Here is a 16,819-nt window from a genome sequence, read left to right as displayed (position 1 = left end):
GAACTTTTAGGGTTATAGCAGAGAGGGTAATAGAGAGAAAAAAATGCCCTCCCCCTCTCACCCGCTGTCGTCTGCTCCGCCGAGTGGATGTACCTAGCATCCGGCTGGCGTACAAACTCAGTTTAAAATCGCGTCATTTTGGGAATTTCAAGCGCAGATGCGCAGATTTTGGTATGCCAGATCTCGTGTAATACTATGCTAGATACAAAAGACTAACATAGTCCAATTGCGCTGTTAAATGCGTGCAAATAAAAAAAAAAAAAAAAAAACAGAGAAAACTGTGTCAGATTCGCCGGTCTCTCCGGCGAAAAGTAAATCCGGTTGCTGTACTTTCTTCTACTATACAAAGTTCGTACTAGTGCAGGCCTTTATCGACCATGAGTGGAAGTCTGAAATAATAAATAGAAAAGTGCTCTCGTGCCGCAATAAACGCAGTAGTTGAGGGCAGTACTGCCGGCTGACTCAACTGCTATTTTAGTAACGGAAAAAAGATATGTCAGTTGATCATTTACCGAAGTAGAACAAAAAGCTCTAGGTTGATTTTGGAGTAGCCACAACTATTCTAAAACGCGAACCACTTCACAACGGCAGCCACGAACGAGAGTTCGATTTTCCGTACAGCCCGCCGATACAGCCCCAAGATGGAGAATGGCAACTTCCCGGTTTGTCGTTTGCTAGCGGAGTCGGGCGCATGCCCTCTCTCTCGTTTTACCCCACCGAACCAGCCGAACCCGATGAAATTCCCGGATGTATGGAGAGGGCGCTGCTGTCGAACATACCCATGCGCACGTGTACATTGGGCATAGCTTGCGTTTCTGTGTTTTTCTAAAATAAAGTTCAGTTGAAAGTGCACCTCGTCCTGTCTGCTTCTCTCCTTGTGTCCTCGTTGTTTTGGCGCCTCACTTCAAGCAAAAATGGTGCCGCCCAGAGAGCGTTATAAGTGGAATGGTCTTGCTTGGCAAGTGGTCGGACGAACTCTTTTTGCAGACTACTCGGCGAAATAGCATTGATATAAGTTGTATTGCGAGTCGCTTTGACAGACACATTAGGAAAATACGATAGGAACAACCGGGCCGATTGTTGCTTCGCTGTGACGTCGAGAATTGGGCGATCAGGTCTTCAAGCGAAAGGCCCGTCGGCCCGTTCCGGCACTCCTAATGCCGTTTGGCACGCGTGGTCGCAACCAAAACCTTCCAAACTTGCCAGTTTTCAAATAGTGGATTTTCGTAGCACAAAGATTTTGTTTGTTTCAGCAACCAAATTTAATGCTGAGCCTGGTAACAAATGTGACGGCGTACAGAAACCAGGATACTAAAGTTTTTCTTTAGAAAAACACCAGGCTTTGCAATGTGCGTACGGTTCTGTAGCATGCAGAGTTTGGTTTTAATTACCCAAATTTTATTCTAGTGTATGTGGGCGTCGGGAGGAGAGGACAGCCGAGCAAGGCGCGAGCGGGGGCCAGCCGGCGAGGAAAGAGGAAGAGTTTGCTGCACGAGGCTGGGACCGGGCAGGAACGATAGAGAAGTTCTGGCTGGTCTGGCCTATGGCGACTCCCGCGAGCATTCCACCAGCGAAGTTCGGATCAGGACTGGCGGAAGCGGCGAGCCCTGGTCATACCGGCCCGGGCTATCACGATCCCGGAGGGGCTCCGCAGCGAGACACTGGCTGTGATAGCCCGGAACAGCTAGCCTACGCAACACTGGCGTGGGAAGGACGATCCGCAGGTCTGGACACGGACTCCGACTGCGAGCTCAGAACGAAGGGCGACAACTAGGGTCGGCGGGTCCGGACTGCCGGCTCTCGAAGACGGGCAACCGGGTAGTACAGTAAACCGATGCGCTGCCTTCTTGTTGCTTCCTGGAAGACGAACGAAGCGAACATACCGATCGGGCGCCGATTATTATATAGTGGTGAAGACAACTCAAACTGGTGTCCAAATGACAACTCTAGAATATGCTCTAAACACTTCGACCTATCAAGGCTCCCGGTGGTCTTAAAAAAAACTGCATAGAAGAACCAGGCACACGGCGCGCACGTACACACGAGGACTGCTGAAATCGGAGTCGCCGCCGCTCGCCACGGCCCGACGGGCAGACTGGCCGCCCCAGTAACACACACGCCTCCGCTCGTGGAGCTGAATGCAGCACCTCGCGGTGCCGCCTGGCCATTGCCGGCTGGCTGTAGCAGGTACTGTAAAAATACGGTTCTAATATGTACCGTACGTTCCCAAATAAATCTCCAAAGCATACGCACACGAATCCGCGCTGATCAGCTGATCGGAAGTGATGTCTTGAAATTCATACCCCTTGATCACACGTCTTCGAAATGGCACGCACACGCAAGGAACCGAGGTTGTCACACACGTAAAAAACACACCAGGGGAATACCTCAGTCGTTTTCCCCAGTAGCAGGTACTATCGGGGGAAAATGAAATGCGAACAGAGGAGCGCGTGGCTCGCGGTACAGGCTGCGCCGCCTGGAAGTAAACCTAGGGGCGAGGGTGCGTGGCCTACTTCGATGTGCTCACGCCCCTCGATTGGCGCTCCCCCAGCTTCGGCAGTGCGCCTCTCAGGGCGCTGAAAGCTGTCACCGCTATCTTTGCCTGCTCGGCGAGTGCGGCGAGCTTCTTTGCACCGCACGCGCTGAGCCAGCAAAGATAGCAGTGATAGCTTTCAGCGCACTAAGAGGCGCACTGCTGAAGCTTGGGGAGCGCCAATCGAGGGGCGTGAACACATCGGAGTAGGCCACGCACCCTCGCCCTAGGCTCACTTCCAGGTGGCGCAGCCTGTACCGCGAGCCACGCGCTCCCCTGTTCGCAATTCATTTTTCCCCGATAGTACATATACAAAAAAACAGCCCGCTTCCTTCAAACGACGAAGACGTTTCCAAATTGGCATTCTTTCCTAATGCGGCTTTCGTATGTATGCTGCAGTTTACGCTTGAACAGGTGACAGAGACACCAGAATACCCATTTCCAATTTTTAAGTGAGAGCTAAAATGAATAAGAAATACAATATGTCTCTCTACCTGCGTCACCAAAGGGCACGCGTATAACACGTTTAAAAGAATTGAAAATAAATAAATAGGGTCTAATATGGCTAAAAAGGAAATTTTGATTTAAAAGCCAATCATCAAAGAAAAACAGGGAAGCAGCAAAACTGCTAGATCGGGTACGCGCTTATGATTTTGTCAGCGGGCTTTTGTCGAGTCTAAAGCAAGGTAATATGGGCGTAGTTTAAAATATCGTCCATTTAGTTTTGTGCCTCTTGATTATTGTTACTTGGATGAGACGACGACGAGTTTTTTTTTTTCAATCTGTATTATAAAAGAAGATAAATATATAATATTGGGTTTATTAAAGAATGAACGTTCGTTTTTTTTTCTTTATTACTTTAAGAGTAATCCAAATTACTGTTCCAAACTGTTTTTTTCCTCTAATCCTTTTTTTTTCTAATATACTATAGAGCTAAAATTTTGTGATATTGGATCTAAATATTTACCTGCCAATAAGTTGTTAAGAATCAGAGACCTGCCAACTGTGATTCATCGTTCATCTTTCTTCGGTGTTAGTCGAGATAAGAAGCCGGTTTCCAAAGGCTGACTTGTTGGTTTTTGGTGATTTCAATTTTCCGCCAACCGATCGGGCCAGTTTATCATCTGATGGGTCACGTACATCAACAGAATTCATTGGCATATGTTTAACTTTTAATCTAACGCAAATGGTTAACAAACCAACACGCTCTGCTAACATCCTTGATCTGGTTTTAACCACATCAACGAATCTCGTAAAGTCGATTCAGCCTTGTGATGGGTTGAGCGGTCGGCGGAGAAAAACTCGATCACCGGAGAAAAGCTCACCGCCAAAAACTGTCCGATGCGGAGAAAAGCTCACCGGCCGTTTGACGGATGCGGAAAAAAGTTAACCTACGATTCTAAGAGTCGAGCGTTCACTAAAGTGAAATGCGTTCACTGAAGTGAACGCACACTGCAGCATTTTAGGATGCCTTACGCGCATGCGGTCATTCTGGACTTCACCAGCAATTTTTTTTTCTTTTTAATATAGAAACGTTTTGTAACATGTCAGGCGAAATAAAAGAAACAATTTCAATAGAAGGCTAATTAAGCAAAATAACGGGGGAAATACAATCAGTGTAGAGGGCTGCAGCTTGAGTAGTTTCTGAATATTTATTTATAAAATGATCTTTTATAAAGTAGACCGACACCGCATTGCCAAATCTCCACATTCCACCTAAGCAGTAAAATCAATTTTTACCTCACTCGAACAGAATATAAGCAAGGTCATATTTCCTCTATCCCGGCTACGTCAGAATTAAATATGGTCACACTCGCGCAAAATCGGCTGACATCAAAGCTAACGAGAGCTACAGCCATGGTGGAAGATAAAAATCCAGATGCCTTAAATCGTCATTTAAATCATGATTTCAATCAAACCTTTCCCGCAAAAAGAATCCCCAACCTATATATATATATATATTATATTTTCCTTTCCCGTTTCTTTATAATTTTATGCTTTAAATATCCGCATATGGAACATATGAGGATATTGAAAGCATAAAATTATAAACAAACATTAAAATCAAAGAATCATCACACAATAAAGATTTATATCAGACTGAACACGAAAAAAAAAAATCTGTGGTCTTCGGAGCAAGTCGATGAGTTGAGTTTTATGTCACATCGTCTTGCAATCACATCAGAAAGCGAGACATAGAAACAAAAACTGCGAAAGTAATGTCGTATTGCAAGAAAATCAAAGAGCGAAAGGAAAAACAAAAACATGTACAGCCTTTTCGCTAGAGAAAAAAAACAGCTTTTGTTTTAGTATGGCGTGGTTTTCATAAACAAAAAAAAACTGTTAAAATTGCGGAATTATTTTTTCCGCATTGTTTTCATTGATCGGCAGAATTGATCAAACAATATGCTATTTTTTAAAAATGCGCATAGTTATAAATAATCAATATTTTCTTGCTGCAGTGATTATTTTAAATCAGATTAATATTATTTAAATTAAATGAATCAAAATTAAATAAAAAAAATCACTTTTCAGCTTTTTTTTTTTTTACTTTGCCCACAGCTTACCGACTTGATGTGGAATGAGTACACTGTGTGGCAACGTCAACATAAACGAGAGATTGGTCTTTTTTTTTTTCTTACGTGTTATTGTTTGCCGTTAAAACTATTAGTGCGCTGCAAATTCGCTATTTCGGCACATAAACTTATGCGATAAAAGTTTGACGTTGGTCTACCCCTCCTCTAAGTAAAATGCGAAAAATCGCCTCGAGCTAACTGGGTTGCATAGTGTACCGCCTGCGCGACAGCGCCTAAAACATTGGCAGCACTACCAATGATAACGACCACTTTACATAAAATTTAATTAGACGTGAGTTTTTCTCCGGGCCTGTCAAAACAATGGTGAGCTTTTCTCCGGACCCGCACAAAAGTGAGTTAGCCTTCCTCTCGTGAGCTCTTCTCCGGTGAGCTTTTTTCCGGGATTCGGGTTGAGCGATCATAGGATCCTTCGCGTTAACCTGTCACTCCCGGTAGTTGTAAAAAAAAAAAATTGTAAAATTATTTACGATTATAATAAAGCCGATTATGAAGCAATAAACAACGAACTATTAATTTTTCCTAACACTTACGTAACGGAATTCTCGATAAGATTTGTAGAGGAAAACTCAACGCTTTATAAGAATAAAATAAATAACCTAGTTCAAGGATAAATCCCTACACTAAACATCAAGACTGATTCATCTAATCCTTGGTATAAGCAAACAATCCAGTCATTAAGCAATAAAAAAAAACGACTTTTCGTAAAGGCAAAAGGAGACAACTTATCTGGCGTATGTCAGTCCTACCACACTGCACTCTGAAATTATACAAGGAGCCTTAAATTATCTAAAATTACATACTCCTCACAAGACCTCTCCACAACCTTACATGACAACGCAACCAAATTCTTGAAGCTTTTGTCACTAAAAGTGGCCGCGCAAACATCGACCTGAAGGATACTGCTTTACCTGTTTTAGAGACTGAGTGCCCTAAAGTGCTAAACGAACACTTTTTTCGATATTTACAAATGAATGCCCACATAATATTCGCGCCATACGCCAAGAGATTTACGAACCCATGTCTTCCATTCCTTTTAACTCACCCGGTATCATTAAGTTAATTCAGAACCTAAAAATAATTTCGTTAGCAGGGCAAGATGATACTAACGCTAAGATACTAAAGAAGCCAGCCAGTATTTCAGTGAAATTTGAAATCTCACCTCTAACCAGACTCTCCCCGAAAGTTGCAGACTTTCCAATTGGAAGAGTCGGCCCAGTCAACAAGCAGAAACACGGTCCTCTGCTTCTAACTATCGCCTATCTCTCTAGCTTGTATCGCACTCAAACTTCTCGAGCAAGTCACATATATCCACAAACATTTTATTCTTTAGTCAGCAGCACGCCTTCCGTTGGGCCTTCTCCTGCGAAACCAAGCTCTTCGAATTTGTGCATGAGCTACAGACTAACCATATGCATGCCATGTACAAAGTGACGCCATATTTTTTTTTCATTTTTCAAAAGTATTTGACCGTGTTCCCCATCAACGTCTCCGTTCTAAACTATCATCCCTGCAATCAAATGCTCTTGTATTTTCATAGATTAATAGTTTGCTTGAGTCTCATGTGCAATGCACCACAGGGATCCGTCCTTGGTTCGTTCCTTTTTCTTATCTTCATTAACGACCTTCCACGAAACATTTCTTGTAAAATACGTCTATTCGATGAAGACCGCGTTATGTATAACCCCATATCACCTGCAACTGGTAATCTTAAGCTTCCAAAGTGATCTCACAAAAATGAACAACTGGTGCAAAAAATGGCTAATGTCGCTTAACAAATCAATGTGCAACCTGATCTAATTCCCTCATAAAATGTATTCTCTAACATTTCAATATTTACTATTGACAAAGACGACATTGAAGCTATTCTATTGTATAAATATCTTGGCAAAAGACTAACGCCTAAGCTTTCATGAAAACCTCACATCGAAGCCATTTGCTGCAGAGGTCTCCCGGACATTCGCATTCATCAGACTTAATATAAGAGACGCACGATCTCATGTCGAAAGATCATAGACGGCTTACGAAACCTACGTAAGACCTAAATTAGAATATGCTTCCGCCACATGGAGCCCTCAAGTCTACTCAATCAACCATCTGTACCCGTTTTCACCTAAGGCCCGAAGTAAAAAATGTGAGGCTCGGAGCTTTACTAAGTTCCACCTTTTTATGGGGAAGTAAGATATATGCAGGTGCATTTTTTATTAGATATAAGTTATTTTAACAAGACGTACACGCTCCAAACACCAGAAGCATAGCATTTTCCTCCGACAAGCAAATCTCCTAAGAACTACTTCGCGCCGCGTATGAACAATGCACAAAACTTTTTTTTCTTCTTTTTTTTTCTTTTTTTTTTTTAGGGTGAACTAAACGGAGTTTTTTTAAAAAGTCAACTTGGTCTTGTACGCCTTCAAATTCGGAGGAAGTTTTCTCGCCTTTGCCTTCATCACAAAATTAAAGGGGCGGTGCAACGATATTCAATTGGAATGTTTTTCACTTTACACGAGCTTACTGGCACTAGTGGGACTCACTGATACTTGCACGCAACGCCACTGGGCAAGAAACTCCTTTGTTGCGGTGTAATTTCGAGGACAAAAACGAGTGTTTTCATTCAATCTCTCCTTCGAAAAACCTGATGACGTAGCTGGGCGGTAGCAGTACCGCCCAGTGACGGTATTTGAATACGGCTCATAGATTGGACCCGAGCATGGCGTGGACACTCGATTTGGGCTCGTGATAATCAATAGCTCGAGAAATATTCGGGTAGTGTCCTGTGTCCAATCGCTGCAATGACGACAACAACCGAACCATAACAATGTCTGGAACTCAGCGCGTGTCCTGCGCTTTGCCAACCCCAGCGCATATAGGATCAACATTGGCGGCATATAATCGGCTCCATATCACGGGGCCGCTTGTTCTGGCTGCGAGTTGAGGGAGCGAACGCTGCTCGTTTTTCTTTATTTTTTTCTGCGACTTCAATTGCGTGTGGTGAAAACGAACGGGTATTTCACAGATCATTAACGTCAGGGATTCGTTCTAAGCGGTATTTGCGCAAACTACAAATATCAGTGCATCGCCCATTTAATTACCAGTGCCCAGAGCTACCAAGTAAAGTCCTTATAGATAAGAGCTCCCTACAAGTAGCGACAATCCTTGTAGCGCCAACCGCGTGACGGTGCAGGTTTTAGGAAGCGAATGGTGGCGCACAGCAGAGGTTTGAACTGAATGCCGCCATTTTGTTCCAGCGGAATGTGCTTTGTCATTTGTATTGGTCGTCAGTGGCGTACCAACTTGTTTTTGAGGGGGGGGGGGGGCGGCAAACCAGATTCCCCCCCCCCCCCCCCCAGGGGCTGGGGCGGTGCCCTTTGTATCCCTTGAGCGCCGCCGGCCAGTGTTAGCCCTGCCCAATGGCGGCTGTTTCAGGGGGGGGGGCAAACGCCCCCCCCCCCGGGTTGGTACGCCCATGTTGGTTGTCGTTACTTGTATATATATACAAGTAACGACAACCAACATGGGCGTACCAACCGGGGGGGGGGGGGGGGGGGGGGGGGGGGGCAAGCGCCCCCTTGATAATGCTTTTATAAAAGCATTATCAAGGGACTTTTTTACCAAGCGCCCTCCTCTTACCTCCGGATAAAACATCATCCCGCCTGAAAAACTCATGTCCAATTAAACGAATCTCCGGTAAAACTAATGCGTTTCACGAATCATTCATCCCTCAGGCCACCGCTGAATAGAACTAGCCGCCATCCTCTATCGTTAGCGCCACTGATTCAGCGGAGTTTTATAATCTTCGACTAGGCCATTTTTAATTGAGTGGGCGTATATATAACTTCTGCTGTGTTTATTTTTTAATATTTTTTTATTGTTTCTGTGTTAGTATCGTATAATTCGACACATTGTACCCCCCCCCTCCCCCCCCCCGCCTTATGCAATGCCCTAAAGGATGAAAATAAATTAAATGAAATGAAACCCTGTCATCTGTCACGCGTCGACCAACGGACTCAAGCCGCCGTCTATCTGGTCTACCGTCCGCATGCGCTAAAGCGCTTGATTAATACCAGTATCAGATAGAAACATGTGTTAGAGCTTCCACAACCACAGGCGGTCAACGGAACACCGCCATCTGCACTTGAAAAGCGCGCACACAGAGCGACGACGGCAGCGCTGCGTGCACAAACGCCCCAACTTCCAGCGCGCCGACGCTTCTCCAGTTTCGTTCAAGCGGCGTCCGGTGATTATTTATTACCCGTCGCCTCCGTCGCCTCACCAGCCGAGTGAGCCTACGCCACCTCCGCCGCGGTAACCGCTCATCCACACTGGAAGCGGATCCGCGTCCGCAAAGCGGTTGCGTCCTTGGCGTCATGCCTTTAGTCTGCTTGCTCAGCGTGTCGCCAATCGCAGTGCCTTTATTTATTTTTGAATTCCCTTCTGTTTTGTTAGAGGTCCAGCTTGACAACTGAATTGACAGTGTGATGGAACTTTCTCGAGTGCCTTAGGAGTCACTTTGTGGCATGGCTCTAAGCCACAGGCTGCAGCACAAGCAGGGCCCCTAATCTGGACACTTGGCGAAAAAGTCGGCGAGAATTCCGGCAGCCTGGATTGGCCGACGCCGAGGTCAAGCGTGGCGCCGGATTTCTCGTCGACTTCTTCGCCAAGTGTCCAGATTAGGACCCCAGGCCAGTGTTTTTTTTTTTTTTTGTTTTTGTTTTTAGTGTGTGATGGCTGTGTTGTGGAGTTCTGCTTTCATTGAACAATGGCAACAAAGTTTCGGTTTCCTGGAGTTCCAGATTTATTTTTTCTACTAAGTGTTCCTGTAAGTTGGTTTATTTAGATATGTTGTCATTTTTCTTGTGGGATGTATATGTTTGGTAGTGTGAGTCCTGTTTTTGTACATCTGTGTTGTGCAGTCACAGATTTATTTTTGCACTACTGCATGTTTCAGCAAGCTGGTTTGTTAATGTTTGGTGCCACTTGTCTTGTGGAGAGTGTGTGATTGATTTTTTTTTTTTAATTTTTAAGTGGATTTCTGTGTTTTCCTTTACAGGCATCTATGAGTTCTGTTTTTTTGTATATATCAAGCTGCTGTGTCAAATAAATCTCTATGTTGTTCGAGATCTCCACATCCTATGCCTTTTTTATTTCCATTTCCTTAGTCTCTGCTCTGCCATGTCTAAACACTGCTCTAAATTTAATAACTGCCAATATCTTTGCCGTCAAAATGTCAATTAAACAAGTGTTGTAATGAATCCTTTAGTGAGTGCACCACCATAATGATCTCCGTCCTCTCCACTTTAAATTTGCTTTATAAGACTTTTGCATGTTGTGAAACGTTCTTCAATACCACCCTGTTGCAGGTGCTGATACTCTGTGGTGAGAATTACCTTCCATATGAAAACGGGAGCACGTATGTTAAATATAAAGCTTTTTCTTATATTAGGGCTCAGTAGTATAAACCTACCTAATCTAACATCTTACTTATTTAAAGATATTTGTGAAGTAAACGTTTCATCTATTGATTTCTGTCAGCATCAGTGCATTTTAAGGGAACAGGCGAACAAAAATATTGTAATAGCAAACAAATAAAATATTCTGATTTCTGTCTGCGGAAGGTCCTTTCAGAAAACAGGCCAGCAAACAAAATTTATAGATACCTACTGCGGTCGTTTAGCCGAATGTATGAGAAAAACTTAAATCTGTCTGGATTTGTGCGTGCACTTCTGTGTGTGCGCTGGTGCCTACAGGGCACCAGCGCGCACATAGAATAGACAAGCACACACACACACACACACACACACATATATATATATATATATATATATATATATATATATATATATATATATATATATATATATATATAGGGTGTTTTAGAGAACTCATGCCAAATCGCTCCTGCGAAAACTACTTATCGCAACAAAAAAAGGCTTGTGTCGTGTTGGTCCCGGGAAAAAAATTATTAAAGTCCGGGATAACTAAGTTGTTAATTATTTTTGCATAATTATTTTTTTAATATTGTGTTTAAGGGCATGGTTTCAATTATAAAATTGCTGAGCATCGTCGAAAAACAGTAAATCAACAAAGTGCAGAACAATAGAAGGCACGCGCATCATTTTACGGCTTTCCGTGGAGAGATAGTGCAACCAACCTCTGCTGCGCTGTCATCGCGCGACGCAGCAGAGGCTGGTTGCACTATTTCTCCACGGGGCGCGGTGCCGCCCTGGCCGAGATGCACTCCGATAGTAAACCGAAACTTAAAAACCCGGCGAATTTGTGCGGTTTTTCAGAAAGCCGTAAAATGATGCGCGTACTTTCTATCTAAGTACAAAACGAGCGTGTTGGTAACGGTAATTAGACATAAGGAAGATACATAGAAAGGGGGACGGACAACGAAGACTTCCAACTAGCAACAACATTTATTGACCCGAAGTTTGCATATATAGGTGAAGGAGGGGAGGGTGAAAGACGCTACACTGGAAAGTGGGAAAGCGATGGGAGAGAGTGCAGAGCCAGGGAAATGAGGGACGATCCCGTGGGGTAGGCATCTAATCGCTCGGAGCCGCTGAAACGAGGGACGTCAGCTCTGGCCCCAGGAAGTTTATCTCCCTCCTGGATAAGCCTATGGACGGGGATCCGAAGTTGCTGTGACTGTAGTGCATGGCGAAGGCCTCCATGATCTCTCGTCCGTATCTTGAGGCGTGACCTCCAATCCTGGTGGTCGAGGGAAGGTCGGCCGAACAGGGTTCGCTGCACTCAGAGGTGTGTTTGGCAATCGGGTGGTAACAAATCTCCGAAGTGTCGGAGGCGGCTTTCTTGATCTCGTTTGCATGTTCCCTCACCCGATCGTTTAGGCATCGGCCCGTCTGTCCGATGTATTTAGCACCGCAGGACATGGGAATCGAATACACGCACTCTTTGCAGCAGGTTACATAATTGGTCTGGTGCTTTTTCTGGCACGGGGGCGCTGGACCGGGGTTGTTGACCTTTCTACAAATAGAAGCTAATTTGAACTTGCAGGAAAATACAACGTTGGTGTTGAAGCCGAGCGCAATAGATTTCAGGCGATGTGAGGTGTTGTGTATGTAGGGGATGCACGCGAAGCGTGACTTAGGAGGGAGGGGTTTGGACTTCTGCCCCGCGACAAGTCTTTTGATTGTTGTTTCAATCAGGTCTCTCGGGTATCCTGCCTTTATGAGGCGACTAATCTGCTTGGATAGGCTGGGGGCGGAAAGGTGCTGACAGGATTTAACCTTTGCCGAAGCAACAACTCCTTCCCTCCGTGATGTGCGGACACCTGGGACCCAACTATGATCGCCAGGCAGCCTTCAGGTTTCTACAGGAGTCGGCCAGCACCCTGCTGTCAGACTCCTGGAACCATTTTCTCCGTCACCTGAGGAACGGTGGAGACGTGTCAACCAAGGCCCAACCAGAGCCCCCCATCAACTTGTCAGGGGTTACGTTGTCTCCGGCCACGGAAAGCCTGCTCGCCCATGGACCTAAATTTGCCCCGCCCGTGAACAGCTCCAGAGTCGACGAACTGGCGTCGGTGTACGAGATCGCCGCCAAGATCCCGGAGGATAGCCGTCAAGACTTCGTCGGTGCTGGAACAAGGGCTGTGTGCTTCCACGGGGGGAGCAGGAGAGCCAAAAACGCCTCTACGCCAGTCATCAAAGAACTTCAGGCCGGTGAGCTGCGTTTACTTCAAGCTGACAAAACGGGTCAGTTCGTCATCCTGAACAAACAACAAATGCAAGAGAAATCCGACGAGGCCCTAAAGAAGAACTTTATCGGCCTCAAAACGCGGCCATCCGGATCCCTCAGGTCCAGGGTGAAGGCAATGTGCGATTCATCTAACCTCCTTTCTTTAAAAAGTGCCGTTCTTGCCCCAGCGAAGCAATACCTCTCTATTTTCTTTTCCGCTAAAACCCACAAACCAGGCGTGCCGTTCCGCAGCATTGTATCCGAGACGGGGTGTTGGCAGAGGCCTTTGGCGAAGTTTCTGCAGAAACATCTCGGCACGTTAGAGCTCCCCCAACCTTTCAGACTAAGGAATTCGGAAGATCTCCTTCCCGTGCTGGACGAGTTACACGCCGGCACTGAAGCTGTAAGAGCGTTCTCGCTCGATGTTGTAGATCTCCACTATAGCCTAGACGTGAAGACCCTCCTGGGCTTCATTTCTGACGCCATCCACGAGACAGGTGTCATAGACTTTCAAAATTCATGTGGCGTCTCGCTGTCCTCATTTCTCGAATTGACACAACTGTATCTCCAATCAACGCTTGTTGAATATGAGGGTAAAGTGTACATACAAAGGGCCGGCGTTTGTATCGGGTCTTGCTTGGCTCCCGTCCTCAGCGAAATTTACCTGTTTTATGTTGACGCCAAAGTTCAGGCGGACCTTCAACGAGATTTTCCCGATGCGAAGGTTTTTCGTTATGTTGACGATTATCTCATCCCACACTCCACCATCTCCGACTCTGCAGCCATAGAGACCGTGTTCCAGAAGAACTCACATGGGCTTACGTTCACCAAAGAGGCCCCCTCCCCTGAGGGCTTACAGTTCCTGGATCTCAGGTTGGTCCCAACTAGCAAAGGTATCTGCTGGGCTCACCAGCAGAGGTCCTCTAAGCCCGTTCTTCCTTTCAACAGCTCACACTCAAGGAATGTAAAAAATGGGATCGTTCGAAATCTAGTTGCTTCGGCAAAGGTTAAATCCTGTCAGCACCTTTCCGCCCCCAGCCTATCCAAGCAGATTAGTCGCCTCATAAAGGCAGGATACCCGAGAGACCTGATTGAAACAACAATCAAAAGACTTGTCGCGGGGCAGAAGTCCAAACCCCTCCCTCCTAAGTCACGCTTCGCGTGCATCCCCTACATACACAACACCTCACATCGCCTGAAATCTATTGCGCTCGGCTTCAACACCAACGTTGTATTTTCCTGCAAGTTCAAATTAGCTTCTATTTGTAGAAAGGTCAACAACCCCGGTCCAGCGCCCCCGTGCCAGAAAAAGCACCAGACCAATTATGTAACCTGCTGCAAAGAGTGCGTGTATTCGATTCCCATGTCCTGCGGTGCTAAATACATCGGACAGACGGGCCGATGCCTAAACGATCGGGTGAGGGAACATGCAAACGAGATCAAGAAAGCCGCCTCCGACACTTCGGAGATTTGTTACCACCCGATTGCCAAACACACCTCTGAGTGCAGCGAACCCTGTTCGGCCGACCTTCCCTCGACCACCAGGATTGGAGGTCACGCCTCAAGATACGGACGAGAGATCATGGAGGCCTTCGCCATGCACTACAGTCACAGCAACTTCGGATCCCCGTCCATAGGCTTATCCAGGAGGGAGATAAACTTCCTGGGGCCAGAGCTGACGTCCCTCGTTTCAGCGGCTCCGAGCGATTAGATGCCTACCCCACGGGATCGTCCCTCATTTCCCTGGCTCTGCACTCTCTCCCATCGCTTTCCCACTTTCCAGTGTAGCGTCTTTCACCCTCCCCTCCTTCACCTATATATGCAAACTTCGGGTCAATAAATGTTGTTGCTAGTTGGAAGTCTTCGTTGTCCGTCCCCCTTTCTATGTATCTTCCTTATGTCTAATTACCTTCTATCGTTCTGCAATTTGTTGATTTACTGTTTTTCGACGATGCTGAGCAATTTTCTAATTGAAACCATGCCCTTAAGCACAATATTAAAAAATTAATTACGCAAAAATAATTAACAACTATATTATCCCGGACTTTAATAATTTTTCTAAATGGGCCCCTGGCCCGGGACCAAAACGACACAATTAAGCCTTTTTCTTTGTTCCGATGAGTAGTTTTCGCAGGAGCGATTTGTCCTGAGTTCTCTGAAACACCCTATATATATATATATTGGTAAGTTTTGAGGGTTTTAGTACTGCTTCACCAACAGGTGAGGGACTTTTGAATTCTAAATGAGCCATAAAAAAATGGAAATGTTTGCTTGTCAAATTACCTTTAAACCCTGCCGACTATTAAGTGTTTTTTTTTCTTTCATCAAATGAACGATTTCTGTTTCAGAGCTTTTGGAAGCACAGCCCGTCCAAGTATACTCAGAATTCCAGCGATATTGACTTAGTTTCGGTTTCTAAATTTGGTTCCTTCCGATTAAAAAACAAACAAAAATTACAACAGGTCCTTATCGGACGTCTCTTCTTGTGTAGTTATTTCAGAAGCTCTGAATGCTAACCCAGAACGTATCGCAATAACAATATAGGCGAATAAGAGGCGATAGAAAGCAGAACACATATGCTCATATCTGCGCCTCGTTCGTTGATCGCTTTACTTTTCCTCATTCAATGGAAGGCCAAACATGGGTAGGGGTTGCAGCAGATGATAACGAACATAGTCGGTATCAAATGTACTTGCAGAGATCTACCATCTGTGAGAAGTGGACCAGAATGTGAGCGGCAGCCGACGGAACTTTTGCGAGCACATTTGCGCTATATGCGGACTAAATCGTAATTTTAAATGGGAAATCAAAAACATACTTTACTGAACACGTGACGTTACGTGTCTTGAAGTGGTCGCGCTCCATTTCACGGGTGAGAATGCTCATTAACTGCGTAGAGAGCTCACAAACGGCTGTATAAGCCCTGTTCCACATAGACTCGACGGGCGAAGAAGGCGGCAATATGGCGGCTCCGCTAGCAGACGACAGAGTTGTCTCCACTCTGGGACGGTGCCCCCCTCGCCTCCTCCTCCTCTTTCTTCTTTTTTTTTTTTTTGTGTGGTTTGTTTGTTGGATTGGTGCCTTCTGCTCGACCGGTGCAGTGCCAGCACGGCACCGGTCGAGCAGACGAGCAAGTGCGCTTCGCGTCATATTACCAGTGCAATAATACAGAAACAGCACGTTCAAATGCAAAAATGTTCCAAAAGCCGGGTGAATTCATGATTGAAAAGGTTTACTCCGACTTAACATAACAAATTAATAACAAAAGGTACAGACGTTTCGCCACCTATGCAGGTGGCATCTTCAGTATACACTGACACAAATGAGGTGAGGTCGACCAGTCTACTTATCACACACGTCCCCGTAAACGTCCGGCAGGGGGCCACGGTTGGTGTTGCACACCGATGAGTCACGGCGAATGAACCAGGACTCGACGAATTTTCTTTGCCCCCACCTTTGTTCTCGGGCCAGCGTCGTCGCATTGTCCAGGTCGAAACTGTGTCCTGTCGTCCAGCAGTGTTCGACAAGTTCCGTCTTGGACCGCGTGGCATGGGTGGCCTTGGCAACGTCCCTTTTGTGTTCTTTCAATCTCGTTGCCCTCTTTCTGCCCGTTTCGCCGATGTAGGTCGCGTCACAATCCCCGCACTGCACTTTGTATACGACCCCCGTCTGTATCTTTTGTTATTAACGTCTGTACCCGTCTGTATCTTTTGTTGTTAACGTCTGTACCTTTTGTTATTAATTTGTTATGTTAAGTCGGAGTAAACCTTTTCAATCAGCACGTTCAAACTTCATTAAAGGTCAAATGAGTTGCGCTATTTCAAACACGTATTTACAAACTCCGCTGGCAGTTCACCGCCCTCCAAGGGGAGCCAAGAACTGCAGCAGGCAGCAAACGTTGTCAAATATGTAAAACGAAATTAATTACTTTAATGTACAAGCCAACGTTACTTTGGTACAAGCTAACAGAACAGCACCATATCATACTCTA

At 45.5% G+C, this 16,819-nt stretch overlaps 1 protein-coding gene across 1 annotated transcript in view; it reads left to right on the top strand.

Moving 5' to 3' along the window:
- LOC120846975 overlaps nt 1-14,485 on the top strand; it is a gene marked incomplete at its 3' end in the record, with an annotated part of 41,026 nt that extends 26,541 nt beyond the window's left edge. The window contains exon 2 of the mRNA XM_040218889.1: nt 12,389-14,485. Coding sequence (XP_040074823.1) covers nt 12,389-14,485 — 2,097 coding nt within the window. The remainder of the gene's footprint in view (nt 1-12,388) is intronic.
- Between the last annotated feature and the right edge of the window lie 2,334 nt (nt 14,486-16,819).

Source organism: Ixodes scapularis, unplaced genomic scaffold (assembly GCF_016920785.2).
Source record: "Ixodes scapularis isolate PalLabHiFi unplaced genomic scaffold, ASM1692078v2 PGA_scaffold10__122_contigs__length_95168666, whole genome shotgun sequence".
NCBI lineage: Eukaryota > Metazoa > Arthropoda > Arachnida > Ixodida > Ixodidae > Ixodes > Ixodes scapularis.
Note: the sequence above shows the minus strand (reverse complement) of the source record. Positions and strands in the feature narration are given on the sequence as shown.